We start from the raw sequence: 21,233 nt of genomic DNA, 5'->3' as shown, positions 1-21,233 counted from the left end.
ATAGCATGAAAACAGGCAGGTTTTTTCTATCACACCTACCAAGACGCTCTCTAGAGGTGAAGTAGGGGTATGCATTGAGCTGCCAACCACAAGGTCAACAGTTCAAACTCACAAGTCAGTGACTCCAAGGAATAAAGATGAGGCTGCCTGCTCTTGTAAAGATCTATAGTCTTGGAAACCCAAAGGGGCGGTTCTGCTGCATCCTATAGGGATGCTTTGAGTCCAAAGGGGCTTAATGCCAGTAAGTTGAGTTGGGTTTATCATAGATGGCTACAGCCAGGGCAGCTTAGAAACCAGATCCCAGACACGGTTTGAAGAAGCCAAACCAAGGAAGCACAGGCTGGGCCCCAGCCCAAGTTTTGATGCAGTGCCCAATGCCTTTATATTTGTTTCAATAGGAGAGCTGCTTGGTAACTGAGCACGCTGAGACCTCCCTGAGCCTCACAGCTCCCGGTCTGTCTGACTCAGGAATGAGCCGGGTGTTACTGCCAATGGCTGTGGCCCAGCTGTCACCAGCATGGGGGTGGGGAACCGGGCTTGCTGGATAAGGAATTTAGAGCGAGGATCTTAAAATTGCTGGGACTGTACTGAACAGAAATTTCTGGAATCTTCATATTTTCTCTTTCAGCACCCAGGCATCCAGTTGCATCACAATGCCTCTCTCTGCTATGAAAAAGCGTTATAGCTTATTGTGTAAGAGAAAACATTCTGCCTGCCTGAATTATATCCTAGCTTTTCTGCTTGCTACCAGCCTGACATGGGCTAGAGACTTAGCTTCTGTGTCATAGTGCCTGTTTGTAAAATGGGGAAATAATATCTACTTCTTAAGATTATTGCCAAGACAGATATAAAAATGGTAATACACATAAAGTGCTTACAATAGTGCCTGGTATGTGGTGGAGTAAGTAGCCAAAGCATCGAACACACCCAGAGATGCTTCCCAACACAGGCCTGGTATCTGCCTCTGAAAAGCCTATGAAGCAGTCTGCTTGTCCACCTGGTATCAAATCGAGTTGGCCAGTAACAACCCTGTAGGAACAGCAGCAAGAGTCTTGTTTAGAAACTGGCACAAATGAATCCTCCACCTCCACCTGAGAGAAAGCTTTTGCTGTTGGGAGTATAAAAAGCTAATTATTTTTCATATCCCGAAATAGCAGGCTTCTACTGGGAGAAAAGAGGGGCTTTCTACTTCCATAAAAAGTCTTGGAAACCCACAGGGGCAGTTCTACCTTGTCCTGTAGGGTTATGAATCGGGATTGAGTTTGGTTTTGAGTTTATCCTAGTAAACTAGCTGATGCCGACGTTGTTATTATTTTTTTTAATTTATGATCTGGCTGTGGTCTTTTCTTCTTACCCCTCCTCCGCCTCCCTCAAACCAAAGCCCAACATCATCAGCAGCTTCTTTACCCCAGGCCTCATCAGAGTAGGGCTGGGTGGGGAGCAGGCTGATTTGAGTCCCCAGCACCAGCCTTCTGGGAAAAATGGGGAGGAAGATAAGCATAGGGGTGATCTCACCCTTTGGGATTAAACATTTTCTCCTTGCGGCCCGGGCGCAGCATCCCCAGCCAGACTGCAGCCCCAGCCCCGCCCTTCGCTGCAGTCCTGGAGGAGCTCTCGGGGCGGAGGGGTAGGGTGCAGATTCCCTGCAGGGCGGGGTGAAGTAGGATTGGCGGATCTGTGCTGCGGCGAGGGAGGTGCGCCTGGAGCATCTCGGCCCGCCCGGGCGGAGGCAGTGCCTCCACTGCACCATCAACCCCCCTCCCCAGGCGCACGCCCTACTTCCCAAGCCACTTGCTTGCCACTCGCCAGTCGGCCCCGCTCCGCCCGCCTCCCCATCCCTGCTTCGGCTCCTTCCGGGAGCATTCGACCCTTTCCGTCGGGAGCCGGCGAGGCGCGTCAGCGAAAGCTCCGCCCCCGTAGCTCCGCACGCTCTGTCCCCCCGCCCATCGAGCCCGGCTTGGGCGCTTCCCTCGCGCTCGTGCCCGCCCTCCTCGGGAGCGCGCGCGGCCGCCTATAAAAGAGACCGGGAGCGCGCGCCGCCACTACCCGCTGCGGAGCGAACGGCGAGGAGCGGAGGCCGCGGAGGCTCGTCGATCCCTCAGCACCCCCTCAGCCCGACGCACCCACGCCCTCACTCCCCAAGAGCTGGTGAGAAGGGTGCGGGGAGACCTAGGCCGGAGCGGGGTCCGAGGGCAGCCCCACCCGAGTCGGCGAGCCGGGCCTTCGGGACCGGGCCAGTGGGGCAGCCGCTGGGGCGGGGCTGGCGCGCGGACAGGTGAGCCGGGCGGACCGGCCTCGCCGCCCCCTCCGGTGGGTGCGGAGCAGGGCGAGCCGGCCGCGACCGGCTTGGTGGCGCGTGGGCTGCGGAGGAGCCGCCTCGCCGAGCCTCGGCGACTGGAATGTCATTGACTGGGGGGGGGAGTGCAGGCGAGGCCGCCAGGTCCTCCCCGCCCCCTCGCCGCATCCCGGCCGCGGCCGCGCCCTGCCCCATCCGGCTGCGGCAGGTGCGGGGTGGGGGCTCCCCCGTCGGGGTCTGCACCCTCCAGCTCGGCTGGCGGAACGCCACCCCGACGCCCCCAGGCCCGTCCCTAGTGGGGAGCGACGCCTGCAGCTCATTTTCCTAGCCCCCAGATTTGAGGTTCAGCAGCCATGCCGGCCCAGCCCTGGAGGAGGAAGAGGGCTCTTTGACCTGAATTTCAGCCTGTGTGGCGATTCGGGGCCCTCGAGCCGCGGAAAGGGCCAAGAGACCTTGTGAAAAACATTCGTTTCCTGTCCAGTTGGGACTTGCTTCTAAATAATAGCTGGATGCGGCGGCTGGCTTTGTTAGGAAGCCTCCATCAAAGAACTTAATAGCTTAGAATTATTTTTTTAGGGGGGGGGGAGGAATCATGTTTTTGTCGACTTTGTCAACATTTTTACAGCCTTGCCAGTGTTGAATGACAGCGCTGCCTTTTGTTTGAGAGCCCCGTCTGCTACTTTGATTGGATGCTCTCCAAAGGAAATTGCTTTTAAAACTCCTGCTAGGGAACTGCAATAAAACGTCTGTTTTTTGTTTGTTTGTTTAAGACAGGGCTTGTTAAATTTAAGGTTTGATGGTATTTTCTATTAAAGCTGGAATATCTCAGAAAACGGGGCTGAGATGGTACTTGAACCTGCAGCAACCCTCGTCAGATCTCATTTATATAGACCCTCAAATGTGTGGACCCTTTGTTTTTCTCCATCATGACATTTAGAAAAGGTTACCGTCACGGTTGTTAGAGAAGAATAGAAAAGAGACCATATGAAGTATTTCCACAATGTGTCGAGAAATTGCGTTGTCATAGCAATTGGACTTCAGTAAAACAGAATGTGTCAAAGATGGAAGGTTGGGGGTGTCTTGGCAGCCAAAGAACAGAAAATCTTCAGACTAGCAGAGGGAACACCCAGTTGTATGAAGCCATTAGGCCGGTGTTCCTGCTGCTTAAACTAGTCCTTTAGGTTCTGTTTCATTGCAGCTAATGCCTTAGATTTTGAAAGGTCAGATTGAAGTCAGAATTTTAAAATGTGCTGCAGTACGAAGTGCCTCTGTGCAGGAAATTAACAATACTCCTTTTTTAGTAACTGGGCCAATAATTACTCAAAGGGACCCTCGAAGTATGTTAGCTATTATCCAGGGGCCAAGACGAGAGAGCAAGAGAGAGAGAGATCTGCCTTACCGGACAGATGAGAGGCAGCTCATACCGGTAAGCCATCCATTTGAAGCATTTTTTGGTATGCTTTTGTCTTGGCAGTGCGTTTTGTAGTAATCTAATAATTGGAGCAATCTGATATGTCACGAGCTCATGTGAGCCTGTCAAGCAATTTGACGATCAGGTGTAGGTGGAGAGAGAGAGTTGTTTTTCAGTACAGCTTTTGGTTTCCGGGAGCTGGAATTCTCTCTGCTTTTCCCACCTGCTTTCGTCTCAGGGAGGGGCTGGCTGCAGACCCTGCGCTAATCCACCAGAGCCCAGTCATTGCTGAATCAGCATTGAAGACAGTGAACTTGGGGACGCTGCCTGGGCAATCAGTCCTCAGTGGGCTATGGGAAGGCCCGGGTAGTTAGACACTCCTGTCAGCTACAACCGCAGGACATCAGCTGGGGGCAAGCAAGTACAGTAGAATTCCAGGCTCTGGTGGCAAATGCTGACTGCTGGAATGCAGAGAAGGACCGAAGAAGCAGAGCTGGTCACTTGGGGCCAGTGGACTGGAACAGCTGTGCTGGTGAACCGCTGCCTCCCTCCCACCTTTTTTGCATACCCTTCTTGTACCCACTTCCAATAGGAATTAGTACGTTGGGGCCTCAGAAAGTTAGTGGGAAAATTCCACATTCCGTTCTCTCAGGAACCTCTTGAAGTTGCAACCCAGGCCCAGGTTTTGTAGCTCAAGTTCTTTCTCATTTCTGGTATGATTTCGTAGAATCATGCTCTTTTGTTACTGAATCGAGGGGGGTTTGGGATTCATTTAATCATGGGGTTCTTCATGAATTTACTGGAGTGTGGGTGGGTGGGGGTTGCATGTTTAGTTTTAGCAGGTACGTTCAGTGTGCCTTGACCAAGACAGCATACCTAGGTAGACAGTAACCACTGAGACCATAGAACCCTGGTTCTCAGTCGTTGGTGGGATTTAGAAACTGGAGGATATGAAAGAGCAAGGGACTAGGAAAATGTCTGGAAATGGATTTTTACTGGTATTCGGATGTATTTTTTAAAATCTGCTTTTGAAATAATTTTGTCCAGTTTGCCCTTAGAGGCTTGTTATCTTGCTCTTCCACCTCCCTCTGTAGACTCCACATTCCTCCATCATGTTGTCATCGTTTCGTAAACGCAGAGTCCAGGTATTTGACCAGCATGCAGGAAATGTGTTGCCTTTTCGGTTTTGCCTGGCTTGCAGTGGAGACACATTAATGTCAAAAAGGTTAACTGATCCAGAGAGAGGAGGGCGGGGTGGTGGTGTGTAAAACATCTTTCTGCATGACCTTCTGTTAAAGCAGATGGGTTAGGGGGTTATTTTTGGTCCTTTTCCCCCAACCCCCTTTTTTTCTTTCAGTGTTAGATGACCAGCGGTCTTAGTAAATGTACTTTAAATTTTCTAAAGCTCCCTGTTTCTACCTTCCTCTTTTCAAGGCATGAATATTTTAATATCACCTTACTGGTATTTGCATGTAATGTTTGCTGATTTTTCTTGGTTCATAAGAACCAAGAGACTAAATAGATTGTTTTAAGTTTGACAAAAATTGTAAACTTGGGTTTGTTTCCCATTCCCATTTTTCCCCTTGTGCCACAATTCAGTAATAAAATGGAGCTTGCGTTGTCTGTGTTCCAACAGAAAACACAATATATATGTGTTTTATCTATATGCAGTGTTTGCTTGCTACATTGGACCTGTTCCAAAACAAAGGCATATGCTTACAATTAAGGCTTGATTATTCCATAATGAGAAGTATAAGCTTCGCACATTTCTAGTGCTGGGAGGTGATAGTAGGCACCCCGGTGGTGCCGTGGGAAAGAGCCTTGTTGCTGAGTAGAGGGAACTGACCAGCCAGCCAGTAGTGGTAGTCGGCTCGGGCAAGGATGGGCCACCGAGTCCTGTCTTAAAGAGTCACTATGCGTCAAAACCAACTCAGCAGCAGTGGGTTTGGCTTATGTGTTGTTTTTTTAAAAAAAAATAGGTGAGAAATCCAAGGGAGGCCCTTTCATAAATCAGAGAAATTACTTATTTAAATAAGGTGTTGTTGTTTTTTTAAACCCTTTTCCTAGTTTGAATCACTAACAATATATTGCACTTAAATACCTCTCATCTGAATTTTACAGGTTAAAAGGTAAGTAGCAGCAAGATAGTATTTGGGAAGCGTTCAGAAGTAAGTTCTTTCAAAGTTGCTCTGCCTTTCTGCGTCTTGATGCAATGCAGTATGACTCTTGCTTTCTTAGAGCTAAGTCCCTGCTCACCTCTGCAGAATTGTGCTAATGAGTTGAAATGCATTAATCAGTTTGAAGGCTGAGATGTGGCTCCACAGTCCTGATTGGAATGTGGTTTGGGCAAAAACATTTGTTGGTTCGTGCCATTGAATGTCGTAAATTGTGTATTATTTACATCTGTGCTTATCAGATCTGCCACTAAAATCTGCATCTAAGCTGTTTTTGAGTGAATCTGTTTGATTTGAGAATTATTTGGTGTAAAATTTTATGGGTGCTAACCAGTTTCTTGGTGGTTGGTTCTGGTGGGGGGAGCCTTCTTCCACATCCGTTGATGTCTTTCTCTTGCTTTGCAAATCTAAAATTTGGTGACTGGGCTGACGTTAAGCCATGGAAAAATAGCATTGTTGGTTCTGCATATTTGAGCTCTGACTAAGCAACACAAACAAGATTGATGAATGGTTTCTGTGCCCTTTTGTTCCGAGTGACATTTATGAATTTTTCCAAAGGATCTGTTCATCCTGTTAGTGAGTCCCTCAAATTTCTTTCCATAGAAACCACTTTTCTAGTGCTCTTTCAGAAAATTGGAATTCACATGCCGGTTCCATCTGTAATGGTTAGCACTCTGGAGTCTGAACGTTGAAATTCATATGGTAGTGTTACTCCAAATGCCTTTTACACTCCCAACACATTCACCTTGCTGAAAGAATGTCATCCCAAAGCACTTTCTGTTCTTTTTTCCCTGGGGTTCCCTAGAGAAACTAACTGCTGGAGTTGTCCACCTTCCAAGATTTGTGTACGGGAAACGCCAGGCTTGCAGAGTCCAAAGCATTTGACCTTTGCTTTGAAAATAATGTCTGCAGCCTTCTGTATTGCTTAATATGATGCGATCCCCACCCCTGCCCTTCTCCCTGGAGGCAGTCTACAGAAGGAATGCCTTTTTGGTTGATAAGATGTATAAATTTACGTTGAACGTGAGGAGTCATTCTTAGGCATGCTAAAATTTTAGATCAAGCTAGAAATTTCTAGCCAACCCCTCTCTTTCCAGAGGTTTAGCAGTATTGTGGGAATGCTGACACGTCCTTTTTATTTCAATAAGTGACTTAGTTGTAATTCCTGTTCCATCCCTCTGAGATCAGTTCACATTACTTGCTGGTCAACACAGCCAGCATTCTGACTGCTGCATTTTTAAGTTAACTTGCATTTTCATTCCTCTCCAATATTTTTTTATGATTTGAGATCAAATAATAGCCTCTCCAATATTATTTGCAAAAATATGACCACTTTCTAATTGAGAAACTATCCTTAAACAATTGAGAATACAGTTAGCACTGTTGTGGTCCTCCTCCAGGCTCCTGACATACAGACTTGGTTGACAGAATCAAAGTTGACCTGCTGGTTTGAGATAAGCATTTGGTGGGTTATACTCCTAGGAAATCTCAGTTGGGGTTCTTAGGCAGGTGGTAGAATAGATAGAGTTGGCTAAGATTGTGGGGGGTGTTTTGTTTTTCTAGTTATCCTCAATGACACATTTCCCAAGTTTTTCCTTTCCAGGGCTCTCTAAAGGCGCTAACCCCATTAGGGCTGGCAACGGAGGCCTGGAACGTTCTCCCTGCAGTCAGCCTTATCAGTCTGCTGCTTGTTGCCAGGGCTGGGTGGGGTTCTTGCAGCATGAAAGGAATGTGCTATGCTTAGGCGGAGGCCAAGATATTTCAGTAACTCTGACGGACATAGCTTTGGGTGAGAGGTTGTAGCTCCTTTTGGGTGGTAATAGCTTTTGGAAATATGTATAAAATGCCCTGTGTTTACTTGTACCTATAGATATTACCTGTTTGGGAGCGAAAGAAACTGGAACTTGTATAGGTGAACTCAAGACAGTTTCTCATTAGGTTCATAAGAGAAAACTCCTCTTATTAACCCATAATCTGAGGCTCCTGTATTCATGCAAGTGAAAATTCTGAATGCTGACAGCTGTGGGAGAGGATGGGTGGCTTTCAGATGCGCCGCTCCCAGAGACAGCTCGCTGTGGCTTGGCAGAGCTCCCACCCGCTGACGTCAGCTGATCCTGCTGCGGAAAAGGAAGTCCATTATTGCCTGCCCAGAGCACTCGCTGTAGAATTGACTCGGTCTACTTCACTGGGGCCACAAAGAGGGCCTTTTAGGGTGGCTCGTGCCAGCAGCTCACTGGACTGTCTCCCTGGGTTGGTAGGGTCAAATCAGCAAGCAGGGGCACTGGCTCAGAAAGAACCTTTACGATACTATAGTGGGGCTTTTTGTTTTCATCATAAACACAGGCTGCTCCCCAAATGTGACGTCTTAAAGTGGCCATAGTAGATAGAGGGTTTTGGAAATACAGTGTGTCCTGTGGCCGGAGGAGGGACAGAGCCCATAAACATAAAGAGACATCTTTCAGGAACTTGTGTGCATAGTAACCCTTACTGTCCTTGGGAATTTTCTGTACAAGGAAAGTTTGTAAACAAGCAAATGTGGTAGCATTTCCTGCTATTTTTCCTTCTGAATTCTTTCCCCAAAGATAAGATCAAAAGAAATATATAAATGAATGGTGCGTAATCCTAATTCTTCACTAATTTAAGATGACTCAGTCTTAATAAAAATAAGTTTGATTTTAAAAACAATGATTAGTGAGCACTTCCCTTTTTCTCCACCCTCCAAAGTGGGGGTGGAAAAGAGGTATAGTGTGAGGAATTAATAAGCAGCCATCCGTAGAGAATATGTAAGCTGTACACATGTTAGCTTCTGGTAAACTAATCTGGGAACCAGAGGATCCTGGGTCATTGTAGACCAGACACTAAATGACCTTGTGTCTCTCGACTGCTTGTATTAGTTTATTTCCAAATTAAAAATAAATTGACTCTTAATATATTGCCAATGGAGCTCTGGTGGCATAGTGGGTTAAGCACTGGACTGCCAACCAACCACCAGCACTCCAAGGAAAAAAAGATTAGGTTTTCTACTCATAAAGATAGTACAGCCTCAGAGACCCTCAAGGACAGTTCTGTCCTGTTCTATGGAGTCATTATGAGTCAAAATCAACTCGATGGTAGTAAGTGTGTGTGTGTGTATTTTGAATATATACCAGTCCTAAATTTGTGCTAAGTGTGGATCCGAGTATGTAAGTGTGGTGTGCCCTGAAGGGTAGAGAGGAAAAAATACACGAAACTACAGAATGGATCCACACTCGGTGCTCATGGAAGATCAAACTGCGCTGTACATTTGGTAAAGCTGCTACTCAAGGCCTCTTTAAAGCGTTGAAAACGAAGGATGAGACTCTGAGGACAAGCCATGGTGTTTTCTCTTTGTTGAGCCATGGCGTTTTCAGTAGCCTCGTATGAATGTGAAAGCCGGACACCGAATAAGGAAGACTGAAGAAGAGTCCATGTATTTGGCAGAGAATATTGAATGTACCACGGACTGCCAGAAGAACAGACATCTGTCTTGGATGCTGTGCAACTAGAGTGCTCCTTAGAGGCAAGGATGGCAAGACTTGTCATATACTTTGCCCATGTTATCAGGAGCATCCAGCCTGTGGAGACGCACGCATGCTGCTTTGTGAAAAGGAGGAAGTCCCTCAGCGAGATGGACTGGCACTGGGCTTAGAAACAGAAGAACAATTGCCAGGACCAGGCGGTGGCTGGTTCTGTTGTACATAGGGTCTCTATGAAAACCAGCAGAATGTTCTAGTCCTGTCAGGAAAGCACGGCGCATGTGAGGGTTCCTGACTCAGAAAAACATGGGAGGATGAGGCGTTTGCTTTAGGCTTTGCATACTACACTGTAGCGTGGAGAACATTCCTAGCGAAGGAGACTTTCCAAGCATCACTAGGGCATGAACTCTGCTCAGGGCCCATCACTTGGAGTTACTGAGGAGTTTGTGATACGTAATTGGAGGAGATGATGGGAAGGTAAATGGGTGAGATCCTGCTTAACCACCGGTAAATGTGGCTGGTCTATGTACGAAGTAATGTCAAATAGGACTTTTTTGGGCCCTTGTTAAAATGTAGATTCTGATTCCGTATATCTAGTTTAGAATTGCAAATTCTCCAGGAGTCAAACCAGTTCTTTTCTCTGAACCACTGTGTTGGTGATTAATATTAAAGGAGCTCTGATCAGACATTTAGGTTTTTAAAATCATTTTATTGGGGGCGCATACAACTCATCACAATGCATACATACATCCATTGTGTCAAATACCCTTACACATTTGTTTTCCTCATCCTCAAAACATTTGCTTTCTACTTGAGCCCTGGGTATCCGTTTCTCATTCCCCCCTCCCCAAACCCTTGATAATTTATAAATTATTATTATTTTGTTATAGACATTTAGGTTTTAAGGACACGTTGAAACCTATTTTAAGAACAGGGAATATTTGAGACATAGCTTGTCTACAGGTTATGTAGCATTATGCCTCTTGAGATTTCCTTATTGTCACACTGTGAAAAGAGCAGCTGTCCGAAGAATTCAGATTTATGTGTTAGCTTGACACCTAGTCGTATAGACTCTCAGTCTTTGTAGCTTGTCAAGAATTTAGCTAGCGTTTTTCACCTGGATGAAACTCCAATTTTACAATCTGGAAAATGAACTTGGACAATTTGAGTTCTCTTGCCACCCCTTTACAAATGAATTTGGGGCTGGCTGCTGCTTAGCAGTAGGAACACTCAGCATGTACTCAATCATTTGTTCCACGAACATGTCTTAATGACCTCTGTGTGCTAGAAATCAGGGGTAGTAATTATACCATGGGAAATAGATACCAGTGTTCGTGTGAATCTAGGGGAAGATGTGATTCAATCTGAGAAGAAGTATTAAGTACAGCTTAGTAAGGAAGCAAAGGCCTGCACTTACTTGTTTTAGTTGGGTATGTTGAACTAGAAATAGAAGTTGCCCAGGCAGAGAAGAGACAGACTGGTAAGCAGAGGAAGCTTGTGCAGTGCATTGGTACTCTTCAAGGGCATTGATATGGATAAGGAGATGTTTCCATCTGATGAGAAGATACCAGTCAGGTGTATGGGAACAGATCTTGAAGAGCTTTAAGTGCTCCTGATAAAGAAGGTGGTAGATTCTTGTGTCCGAAGAGAGCTGTGATTGGTTTTACAGCACTAGAGGACTAATGGATCACATGAACTGCAGCCTCCACACGCTGAGACTAGAACTAGATGGTGCCTGGCTACCATTGCTTACCCCTGGGGAAGGGGTCACAAATAGGACATGCTGGATAGAGTGGGAGACAACCGTGAAACAAAACTCAAAATGGTCTGATGGAGACTGGTGGAAACTCAAGAGTATGGCCCTTAGAAACCCTGCTGGTCTGGAACTGACTCATCCCTGGCCAGGCAGGTAAAAATTAGCACAGGGAGGAGGGTGTGCACGCCATAGAACTACTGACCATATGTGTTAGTCTGGGTTGACTAGAGAAACAAATTCAGACACTTGTGCAAGAGAGAACTTTATATCAGAGTATTTGTATATTAAGAAAACATCCCAGACTAGTCCAGATCAAGTCCATACATCTGATATTAACCCATAAGTCCGATACCAATCTATAAATCCCTCTTCAAACAATGCAGCCATGCAATGACACCAAATACAGGAAGATCACAGGCCTGTGGGTAGAAAGTCTTGTGAACCCAATGGTAGTAGAGGCATCTCAGCGCTGGCAGGGGTCTCCACATGGCTCCTCCAGCTCCAGTGCCTTCATGACAGGAATTTCAGGGAGTGAGTATGTCCCGCCTCTAGCGAGCTATTTATCTCCTTAGCCACCTCCAAATGAGGTCATCAAGCTGCAACCTGGCTGACAGGCTAAATCCACCCCTACACTCTTAAGTCTCAAGTTTTGGCAACAGATTATGTAACCACCATACCATACAAGATCAAGATCAGAAAGACCGCGTGTGCTCAGGGATGAAGCTCAGAAAGCACAGGGGACAGGAAAGGGCACGTGGAAATGGTGAACATTAGGGGGAATGCTGGAATATGCAGAAATGTCCAGGAATTGTTGCATGGAAAACCAATTTGTAAACTTTTGCCCAGAAAAGAAAAGGTTTAAGTAAAGATTGGCTTTTGTGAAAAAACAGTAATGTAATAAAGATAACTGGTTACTATTTGGAAGAAGTAGTAATGTGCTTGTAGCAAAAATCACCTCATGTGTCCTTCCTTAAGAAGGTAGTCTAAAAATAAATAAATAAATAAAAGAAGGTTGTCTCCTCACCAAAAGGGAACCTTCAGAGTTGTGAGGTTCAGACAGCTTCTCCCTCTTGGAATGGCTTGAATCCCCTGCTGAAGAGCTGGAATGTGAGGAAGCGCTGATCTCACCAGTGTTGTTTCTTATTTTCCTCACAGCTCAGTGTGAATATTAATTTCAGATCCTTCCATTCATGGCCTGTGTATTCTATTACCTGGGAAGGCCTAACATAGATGTGGCCAAATTTATTTGACCTAGTGCCCCTTTTCAGAAAAAGAAATTACTTAGTGCCCTCTGGCACCTCTGTTCCCAGGTAAAGTGTAGGCATCTGCTTTTGCAATCCTGCCCCCCCCCCCCTTGTTCCAAGGCTTCTAGAGGGCGATGTCACCCACTTAGGGAAACACTAGTAGGGTACCAAAACTCCAAACTCACTGCCGTCAAGTCAGTGGCAACGCATAGCAACCATATAGGACAGGGTAGAATTGCCCCTGTGGGTTATCGAAGCTAACTCTCGATGGGAGTACAATGCCCTGTCTTTCCTACAGAGCTGCTGGTGGTTTCGAACTACTGACCTTGTAGATCACAGCCCAACACATAAGCACCACAGCACTAGGACTCCTAGTCCAACGGGTGGGGGATGGGGGTCGGGAATTGCAGGTGGTACCCAGGTGTCCTATTTACCTAAAACACACGTGGCTGATTTTAACAAATACTGTCTTCAGGAGGCTGAAGCCCAAGTTCAGTGCACCCGCTCTAAGGGAATACTTTCTCTGTTAGTAGTGAAGGGAAAGTCTTTGTCTCCTTTCAGTGTCTGTGGGCCCCGTGTCCCTTGGAGATATCCTCTGGATTTAGGGGGTTCTCAGAGCAGGGTCCCCAGGTCCAAAGGATGTTCTCTGTTCCTGACTCTTCTTTCTTGGTAGTAATCAGATCCTTCCAACCTTTGCTCACTTTCTCATATCTCAGAAGTTAACTCAAAATGCAACCTAGTCTTGTGGACTGTATCCTACTAATGAATCACAAGCCCACGGCCAGGGAGTCAGTTCTGACTTCCAATGACTGTGCGAGGTTTCTGAGGTCGTTAATCTTTATGGGGGCAGATCGGCTCATCTTTCTCCCACTGAGAGGCTGGTGGGTGTGAGCCACCAATCGTGCAGCTAGCAGCCCGGGCTTAGCTGACAGCACCCCCTGGGCTGATAAAGAACATAGCTGCCTCTAGTTCAGCCTTAGTCACATTGTAGACACTTACAAGATATGGGATAATTCATCATGGCAAAATGGAAGATGCTGATCCTGTGATTTGTGGCCTAGCCAATCTGACACCACTGTACTAGGGGGTAGATGATTCGACCCATAACACCAGGTAGCAATTTTTATACCTTTTATAAATGATAGAGCAATGGTGAGAAGCAATCGTAAAGCTTTAGCTGGTTTCCCCTACCAAATCTCACAGTCGTCTTCATGTAACTTTAATGTTGGAAGGCATGTGAGATCATCTCATTTGAATGTGCCGTTTTTAGTCCATCTAGGAATTGAAGCATGGAGAAGGAAAGTGGTCCGTGCAAGGTCAAACTGACAGCTCGTGGTCATTCCACTGCACTTGCATCACTCTGTGGACTTCAGTTGGTTAGCGGGTGAAGTGACTTACTCTTCTTAGAGCGGGTAGCATATTCCGAATGCTTCATGTAATAACTATGTTAGATTTTCTCTCTGACACGGAAATCTAGTGAAACTGCTCAGAAGCCTGAGCATTGGGTTTAAAGTACTGCAGAGAATTGCCATCTGTCCAGTTAACCTGCATTTGTGGTTAACTTGAAATTGATGCTGAGCTTTTGTGATGTCTTTGCTTTCCAAAATAACAAATAGAATAGGAGAAATCTTAACATTTTTTTTTAAGAACAGTAAAGTTTGGTTTTCTTTAAATTGTGCAGTTTTTGGGTGACACGGAGCCTGTTCATTGTCCAGGCTCGTGACAGCTTGAAGACTTGGAGGGGTGACAGATGAGGGTCACCAAGGAATCAGTTGCTTTATCTAGGTAATGTCTACTGGGTATTAAGGATTCAATTATTTTGTACTCATTTTTTGAGAAAGACAAAATCTAGCTTAAATAGAAGGAAATTCTTTCTAATTTGCACGTAGTAGATGGAAGAACTTTTGGAAGGATTTGTCGATAAGTCTCAGAGTACAAACGTTGGTGTTTCCATTGAATTTTCAAAACCCCTGCAGAATAGACGGTATAGACTAGCCCTCATTTGTGTTTTTCACTTTTTTTACTGCCATTTTGGTTAGAGCCTTTGGGGGAATCCCTGTCGGCAGGTGGTGTTGGGGTGGAGAGCTGGGAGTGGAACTTGGATTTCACCTCTGTTTTTCTGCTCGGACAGTTTGATGGTCTCTCTCTTTAATTTTGGGGGGGCTCATCCAATTCTTATCACCATCATCCATCCATCCATCCACCCACTGTGTCAAGACATAGGTACATTTGTTGCCATCGTCACTCTCAAAACATTTGCCTTCTACCTGAGCCCTGAATGTCGGCTGCTCCTCAGTCTGATGTTCTCTTGCTGCACTGAATGTATTGTGGTGCCTGTACTTACCTCGGCCATTCTGTCATTTCAGAAAATGGACCCAGCTGGGGTCAAAGTGCTGGAAACAGCAGAGGACATCCAGGAGAGACGCCAGCAGGTCCTCGACCGCTACCACCGCTTCAAGGAGCTCTCCACGCTTAGACGCCAGAAGCTTGAAGATTCCTACCGATTCCAGTTTTTCCAAAGAGATGCCGAGGAGTTGGAGAAGTGGATTCAGGAGAAACTTCAGGTTGCATCCGATGAGAATTATAAAGATCCAACCAACTTGCAGGTGCGTCTAATCTCCCTGAGGTTTTTGCCATATTTTGACAAACCCAGATGTTCTTCAATTAAAATCAGCAAAGAGAATCATCATGTCCTTGGCAGCAGAAAGAATATGGATGCGATATAAGGAAAGACGAATTTTACTATTCTGAAAGCCCTTAGTATATTAGGGTGAGTGTGGAATTTCGGCGGCATGTGTTTATCTTTACTAGGGGCTTTCAAACTAGTGGGTGTTGATCCTTACGCATGTTCAGGATCGAGCTAGCTTGATCTCTTGATACAGCTGGAGAAGAACATGCAGAAAGTTAGCTATGGTTTGCTGGCGCTTCTTTAGGAGTTTCATTGGTCTTACTAAAAGCAAAACCTCTAAAATTATTGAATTATACTTAGGAGAATGAATTTGTTAGTATGGTATAAAGCTCTTTTTAAGCAAAAGAGCAGAGGCTTTTTCTGCTTTCTTAATTGTGGTAACTAGTGGAACATTAAGAACAGAAAATGATGGGTGCTAACTTATCACTAGATCAATACTTAACAGCTCAGTACTTGATTTTTTTTAAGTGCTGAGAAATGGAATGTATGCAGATCAAAAAATGTGACTTCGAAATAAAATAATGAACAAAGTCATGAGTGCATGTGGATAGATTGCTTAAGGATAAACATCGCATGCTAAGAAAATGATTTTTCTCCACAAAGAGTTGACCTGATGGGCAATGAAATTAGGAAAATATATATATATATATATATTTTTTAATCATTTTATTGAGGCTCATACAGCTCTTATCACAATCCATCCATCCATTGTGTCAAGCACATTTGTACATAATGTTGCTGCCATCATTTTCAAAATGTTTTCTTTCTATTTGAGTCCTTAGTGTCAGCTCATTCCCCTCCCCTTTCCATCTCAAACCCTTGATAATTTAGATACATATTTTTTTTCATGTCTTACACCAACTGCTGTTTCCCTTCACCCACTTTTCTGTTGTCCATCCCCCTGGGAGGGGGTTATATATGGATCATTGTGATCAGTTCCGTCTCCCCCCCCCCCCCCAGTTCCCCTTACCCTCCTGGTATTGCTGCTCATTATTGGTCAGAATTAGGGGCATCTTCCAATTTGCAAAGCTAATGATTCTAATGGTCAGACTTATTTCAGTAATTGAGCAGATAAGAAGATGGGTCACATACCAATTGAAGTGTCCATACGAGGGGGATGAGGCTAAGAAGGAAGGGGGGAGAGGGAGGGAGTGGAAAGGAAACCGGAGATGGATGCTGTCGGATTGTGTTTTATGGATTTACTTTTATGGTTCACCAACAGGGAAAGCTTCAGAAGCACCAAGCTTTTGAAGCTGAAGTTCAGGCCAACTCTGGAGCCATTGTTAAGCTGGATGAAACTGGAAACTTGATGATATCAGAAGGACATTTTGCCTCTGAAACCATAAGGGTGAGCATGAGGAAGTTCTTGGTTGAGTGGCTTTCAACTGCTTGGATTAATTCTTATATGTCAATTAGGTTTCCTAAAAGGCGGCTTTTTCAACCTTTACAAGAATTTATGAAGTCTCTTAGAGGAGTTACTGAAATCTTGCCATTATAACACAATGATTCAGCATGAATATAAACAAGTGTTTCACTATTGAGTGAAGAAATTAATATTCTTTTTGTAGGACAAACTAGAATGTGATTACAACCTACTATTCTAAAGAAGGTTGTATAAATTTAACCCTAACATTTCTATGTGGTAATTAGATAGGAGAGAATATGAACAGCTCTAGGGATTAGGATAAAAGGATAAGATCAATCCTGGAAACTATTTTCATTTCTTTGTCGGGACATTTGCTGCTGAATCTCAGTGGCTTGCCCTGGGAGGAGTTTCACTGAGTTCTAGTCAGAAGGCCCAGTCAAGATGCAGCTAGAAGGCCTGACTGCTGAATGTTGTTGGTTACCATGGTGATACAACTGACTTGGGGTCCTCAGACTCTGGTTGATTGGGGCACTAATTGCTCTGTCTCTGCTTTATCATACATCCCCATTATCAAGGTAATTGTTTGGTTTCTTTAGGATATGATAATGAGGTATACCCATGGAGTTTCTCTTAATGAGTGCTCTTTTCTCTCAGATACACAGATACACGCCTCCACCTCTCAGGATCCTTTTCTTGCCCTGTGTCAGTGATCCTAAAGGTTTAGATGAAAGCAGTAGTATTAAGGCCTAGCAGAAGTGTGAGAGAGACACACACACACACACACACACACACACACACTCATCTCTGCTTCTAGATTTGGAGTTCTTATTCCCTTAGGATCTAGTTTAGCAGTTTCAAGAAAAAGATCTTAAATTAATGTCTCACTTTGCTTGGATTCACTGTTACACGTGAAGACTTTAGAGACTTGTAATTAGCCATTGCTTATTACTACTAATTATTATTGATAATAATAGATAGGAAAATAAAAATACATTCTAAATGCCATAATGCCAACTATATATTTATTTACATTTAATCCATTTGGGCATATGTATCTTTACAAACACTTAAAAACAAATGTTGATCTATTTTCCTACTATTTTTATACAGTCTTTTTTCTAAAATCATTTTATTGAGAGCTCTTACAGATATTAAAACATTCCATAATTCAATTAGATCAAGCTTAATTTTACAATTGCTGCCACCATCAGTTGCAAAACATTTTCTTACATTTTCTTTCTTCTTGAGCGCTTTGCTGTCAGCTCCCCCTAGCCCCTCCCTCCCTCCCTCCCTCCCTCCCTTTTTACACAGTCTTCCCGCAGAGAAAGCCAGCATTCCTTTATTTTCCAGATAGAAGTCATTTTTCAAGAGTGAATGAGGCCACCTTACAGTAGTATCACCACCCAGGCTACAGATTCAGACCCTCTGCTTCATTTGGAGATCTTTTAAGGTAGCTTCCCACCAAGTTCATTCAAGTTGAACTCCCTGCCGAGATTAAAGCAGTATTTTAAATTGTTCCTTGTAGAGCCTTAAGTATTCTGGGTAGGCACCTACTAGGCATTTTACATGTTGTCTCCAAGTGTTAGAGTGCTTTTGTGAGGTAGCCATTGTCCCCACATGCTATGCCTAAAAGAGTAAGAACGGAGGCTCACAGTGTTTGTGGTAACTTGCCCAAAGTTATGCAGTAGATGACAGCGGGAATTCCAATCTTACTTTTCTGCCATCATGACTATGCTTTAGTCTTACCTGCATCTCACTCCTGTGTGAATCCGTCTGCAACTGCTGCTCTCGCATCTGCTGTGACTGTGCATGTTCCTCTGAGTCGCTCAGGGATTCCCTCTCCCCTCCTGTCAGCTTTTAGTGGCGTAAGGACACCTGTGGGAGTTAGGGACTTTTTTTAACCCCTTCAGTCAGACCCCCTCTTAAATAGCAAGCTTCTGAGACTGAACCCTCTAGCCTACAACGTTTACGGAATTACAAGATCGGACACACCGGGAGTGAGAAAATTCCTCCAGTACTGGAATAAGCCCTGCCCTAGTTCTTCACTAGAGAGAATGGAATTTGGAAGAGACTAATAATTTCCTGATTGGAGGGTGGAGTTTTTCTAGCTTTCTACGGCTTCCTTCTGAAGAACAAAGGGATCTTGTTAAGGTTCACGCTCATGCACACAGTCCCACAGAGATCTTGGCTGTTTATCAGAGACCACAGACAAGTGCTAACAGAGGGGGGTAGGTGGTGGGTGTAGTGTGAAGGCTGTTAATGTGTCCTGGATAACCTGTTTGTCACTGGTTTAGACTTTCACCCCATACCGGACGGCCTGGCGCCCCATAGTCACTGCCACCCACATTGGGTCCCACATCCGAGTAGGTGGAGTGTTGACTTGCTGTTGATTGCTGTTTTGTTCTTTGCCTTGGAATGCCTTTTGCTTTCTTCTCTGTGGTGGGTTAGGGTGTTAATTAGCAGTGGTGGGAATGAGTTGTGTGAGCATTTACCTCCACTCCGCCACCCCATTCCTTCTCCTTTCAAATGCCACAGCCATTCTTGTCTCTAAGGGAGCCACCCACGTTGACGAGCCCATGGTTTCAACTTTGACACCTACTCCTCACCTAAAGTACTTTCCAAAGATGAGGTCCTTAAATGAAAGCTGGCATTGTACAAGCACGGAGGATTGACCTCTAGATCACAAAGTGGAGGGTGACTATGGTTACGTAACTGCCAGCTTACATCATTAAGTAACTGCCAAACCCCTCGTAGGTAACTCTCGTCCCACTGAGAACCGTGGCTCTGCCACGTGGACACAGCCATCACAGCCGCCAGCACTCTTGCTGCCCACCTTGGCATTTGTTTACTGCCGCACACATGTTGCGGATGTACAAAATAGATACTGGATTGTTTGCCATTCATGTCCATGGGAAGTGTCTGCTAACAAGATAGGTGGCAAGTGAGGAAGAGGTGTACTTTGCTGGGCATGGCAACAGTAGGTGGATCCAGACTTTTCTCTTAGCGTTTAAGCCTTTCGTGTTTGTTGTGTCTGTCGGAGTTACACAGAAATTCCCAGTGTCTTGGGTAGGTAGAACCAAGGCATTGCGGTTGGATTGGAATGCCTTCATGTTTTTGCTAATCTTGAATGATTGTCAGCTCTCCCCACTTAATGCACTGCCTCCCTGGGCCTCAGCTCTCGAGGACCCAAAGATGCTGGGAAGTGACTGTGTTGGGGCCTGTGGTTGCCATTTGGGTGAGATTTGAAATAAAATTAATTTGAGGTATATTTTGCCACAAACTGTGTATGCATATATTTTTAATCAATTTGTTGGAGTCTTACGGCTCTTAAAACAGTGCATACATCAGTTGTCTCGGTCACATTTGTGCATATGTTGGCATCATCACAACCTGCATGTTTTTACAGACATGCTACATTTTCTTTCTGACAACAATCTTTGATGGTTGGTTTGATAGCTGATCTCGTCTTTTCTACGTTTTAAAAATATTAATATTTTTCAAGGATCCCTGGTGGCACAGTGGCTGAGTGAAAGTCAGAGGTTTGACCCCATTGGCTGCTCTGCAGGGGAAGGGTATGTGACAGACTGCCTCTGTAAAGATTGGGACGCCTATAGACAGTTCTACTCTGTCCTGTAGCCACGAGTTGGAATCCGCTTGTGACAGCAATGGGTTTTTAAATCTTTAGTTTTTGCCTCATAATTATTTATTTATGATGCCACTTATTTTTGTTCTTTTTTTTTAAAAGTATATGCGCTGCCGAAGCGAGCACTGTTCTGTTTTAATTCCACGTAGCTCCATGAACTCTAGACATTCTGCTCCATTGCTGTGTTAAAGTCTTATCTTTTCTGCATAAAAGTTTTCTGGCTAACGGGACCTTGGGGCACACTTTCCTGGGGTAAGCTACAGTGTGCTTATGGAAAGATCAGTTCTTCTGTAACTGTTAAGACCTGTCACGCTATTATGTTCTCCCCTCCCCCCCCTTCACTTACATCTATGATTTTTCTCTTAGCTTTAAGGTTCATCTTTTTAAAAGATCTTCAGAGTTCCATGAAGTTTCTACGACAGCCAGATATTCCATGGAACTGGTTGTAACCTGTGAGCTTGGTTTTTAACCTCTAGACTCGCTTGCTGGAACTGCACCGCCAATGGGAATTACTTTTGGAGAAGATGCGGGAGAAAGGAATCAAGCTGCTGCAGGCCCAGAAGTTGGTGCAGTATTTACGAGAATGCGAGGATGTGATGGACTGGATCAACGACAAGGTATGTGTTGAAAAGGAAGCCTTGCTGAATCTGAGTGAAAAGGGAAGAGAGAGGCGCCTCTGACGTTTGTAGACTAGTGCCCAGGTGTGTGGCAGGTGCAGCTAGGGAAGCAAAGCGGGGGGTAGACGTGAGATTGCTGCTCTCTTACCTGTGCTCCATTCTTTGGCTCTGAAACCTGTCTCCCGCCCCATGAAAAGCTGCATTCGCGAGAGCAGAAGCTCGCATGGGTCTGTTTGATGTTGAGCTCTGGGAGCCATTGTTGACTTGTCACGCTGACTCTGTTCCTGGAATAGGAGGCAATTGTGACGTCTGAGGAGCTAGGCCAGGACCTGGAACACGTGGAAGTTTTACAGAAGAAATTTGAAGAATTCCAAACAGATATGGCTGCCCACGAAGAAAGAGTTAACGAAGTGAACCAGTTTTCTGCCAAACTCATTCAGGTAAACAGCAGAGGCGAGCTCCATGATCTCATAACATCACTGTGTTCACTGGTTAGTACATTCAGAAGAAAACCTTGAAAGTTAATGCTTGATTTCGGAATGA

The 21,233-nt window shown here is 45.1% G+C and overlaps 1 protein-coding gene across 1 annotated transcript in view; it reads left to right on the top strand.

Moving 5' to 3' along the window:
- Positions 1 to 1,989: 1,989 nt before the first annotated feature.
- The window catches only part of SPTAN1 (spectrin alpha, non-erythrocytic 1), a 61,153-nt gene continuing 41,909 nt past the window's right edge, over positions 1,990 to 21,233 (top strand). The window contains exons 1-5 of the mRNA XM_075560688.1: positions 1,990 to 2,148; positions 14,742 to 14,981; positions 16,287 to 16,412; positions 20,550 to 20,690; positions 20,984 to 21,130. Of these exons, the coding sequence (XP_075416803.1) occupies positions 14,745 to 14,981; positions 16,287 to 16,412; positions 20,550 to 20,690; positions 20,984 to 21,130 (651 nt within the window). The 5' untranslated portion in view covers positions 1,990 to 2,148; positions 14,742 to 14,744. The remainder of the gene's footprint in view (positions 2,149 to 14,741; positions 14,982 to 16,286; positions 16,413 to 20,549; positions 20,691 to 20,983; positions 21,131 to 21,233) is intronic.

Source organism: Tenrec ecaudatus, chromosome 10 (genome assembly GCF_050624435.1).
Source record: "Tenrec ecaudatus isolate mTenEca1 chromosome 10, mTenEca1.hap1, whole genome shotgun sequence".
Lineage (NCBI taxonomy): Eukaryota > Metazoa > Chordata > Mammalia > Afrosoricida > Tenrecidae > Tenrec > Tenrec ecaudatus.
This window is presented reverse-complemented; position numbering and strand designations above follow the sequence as displayed.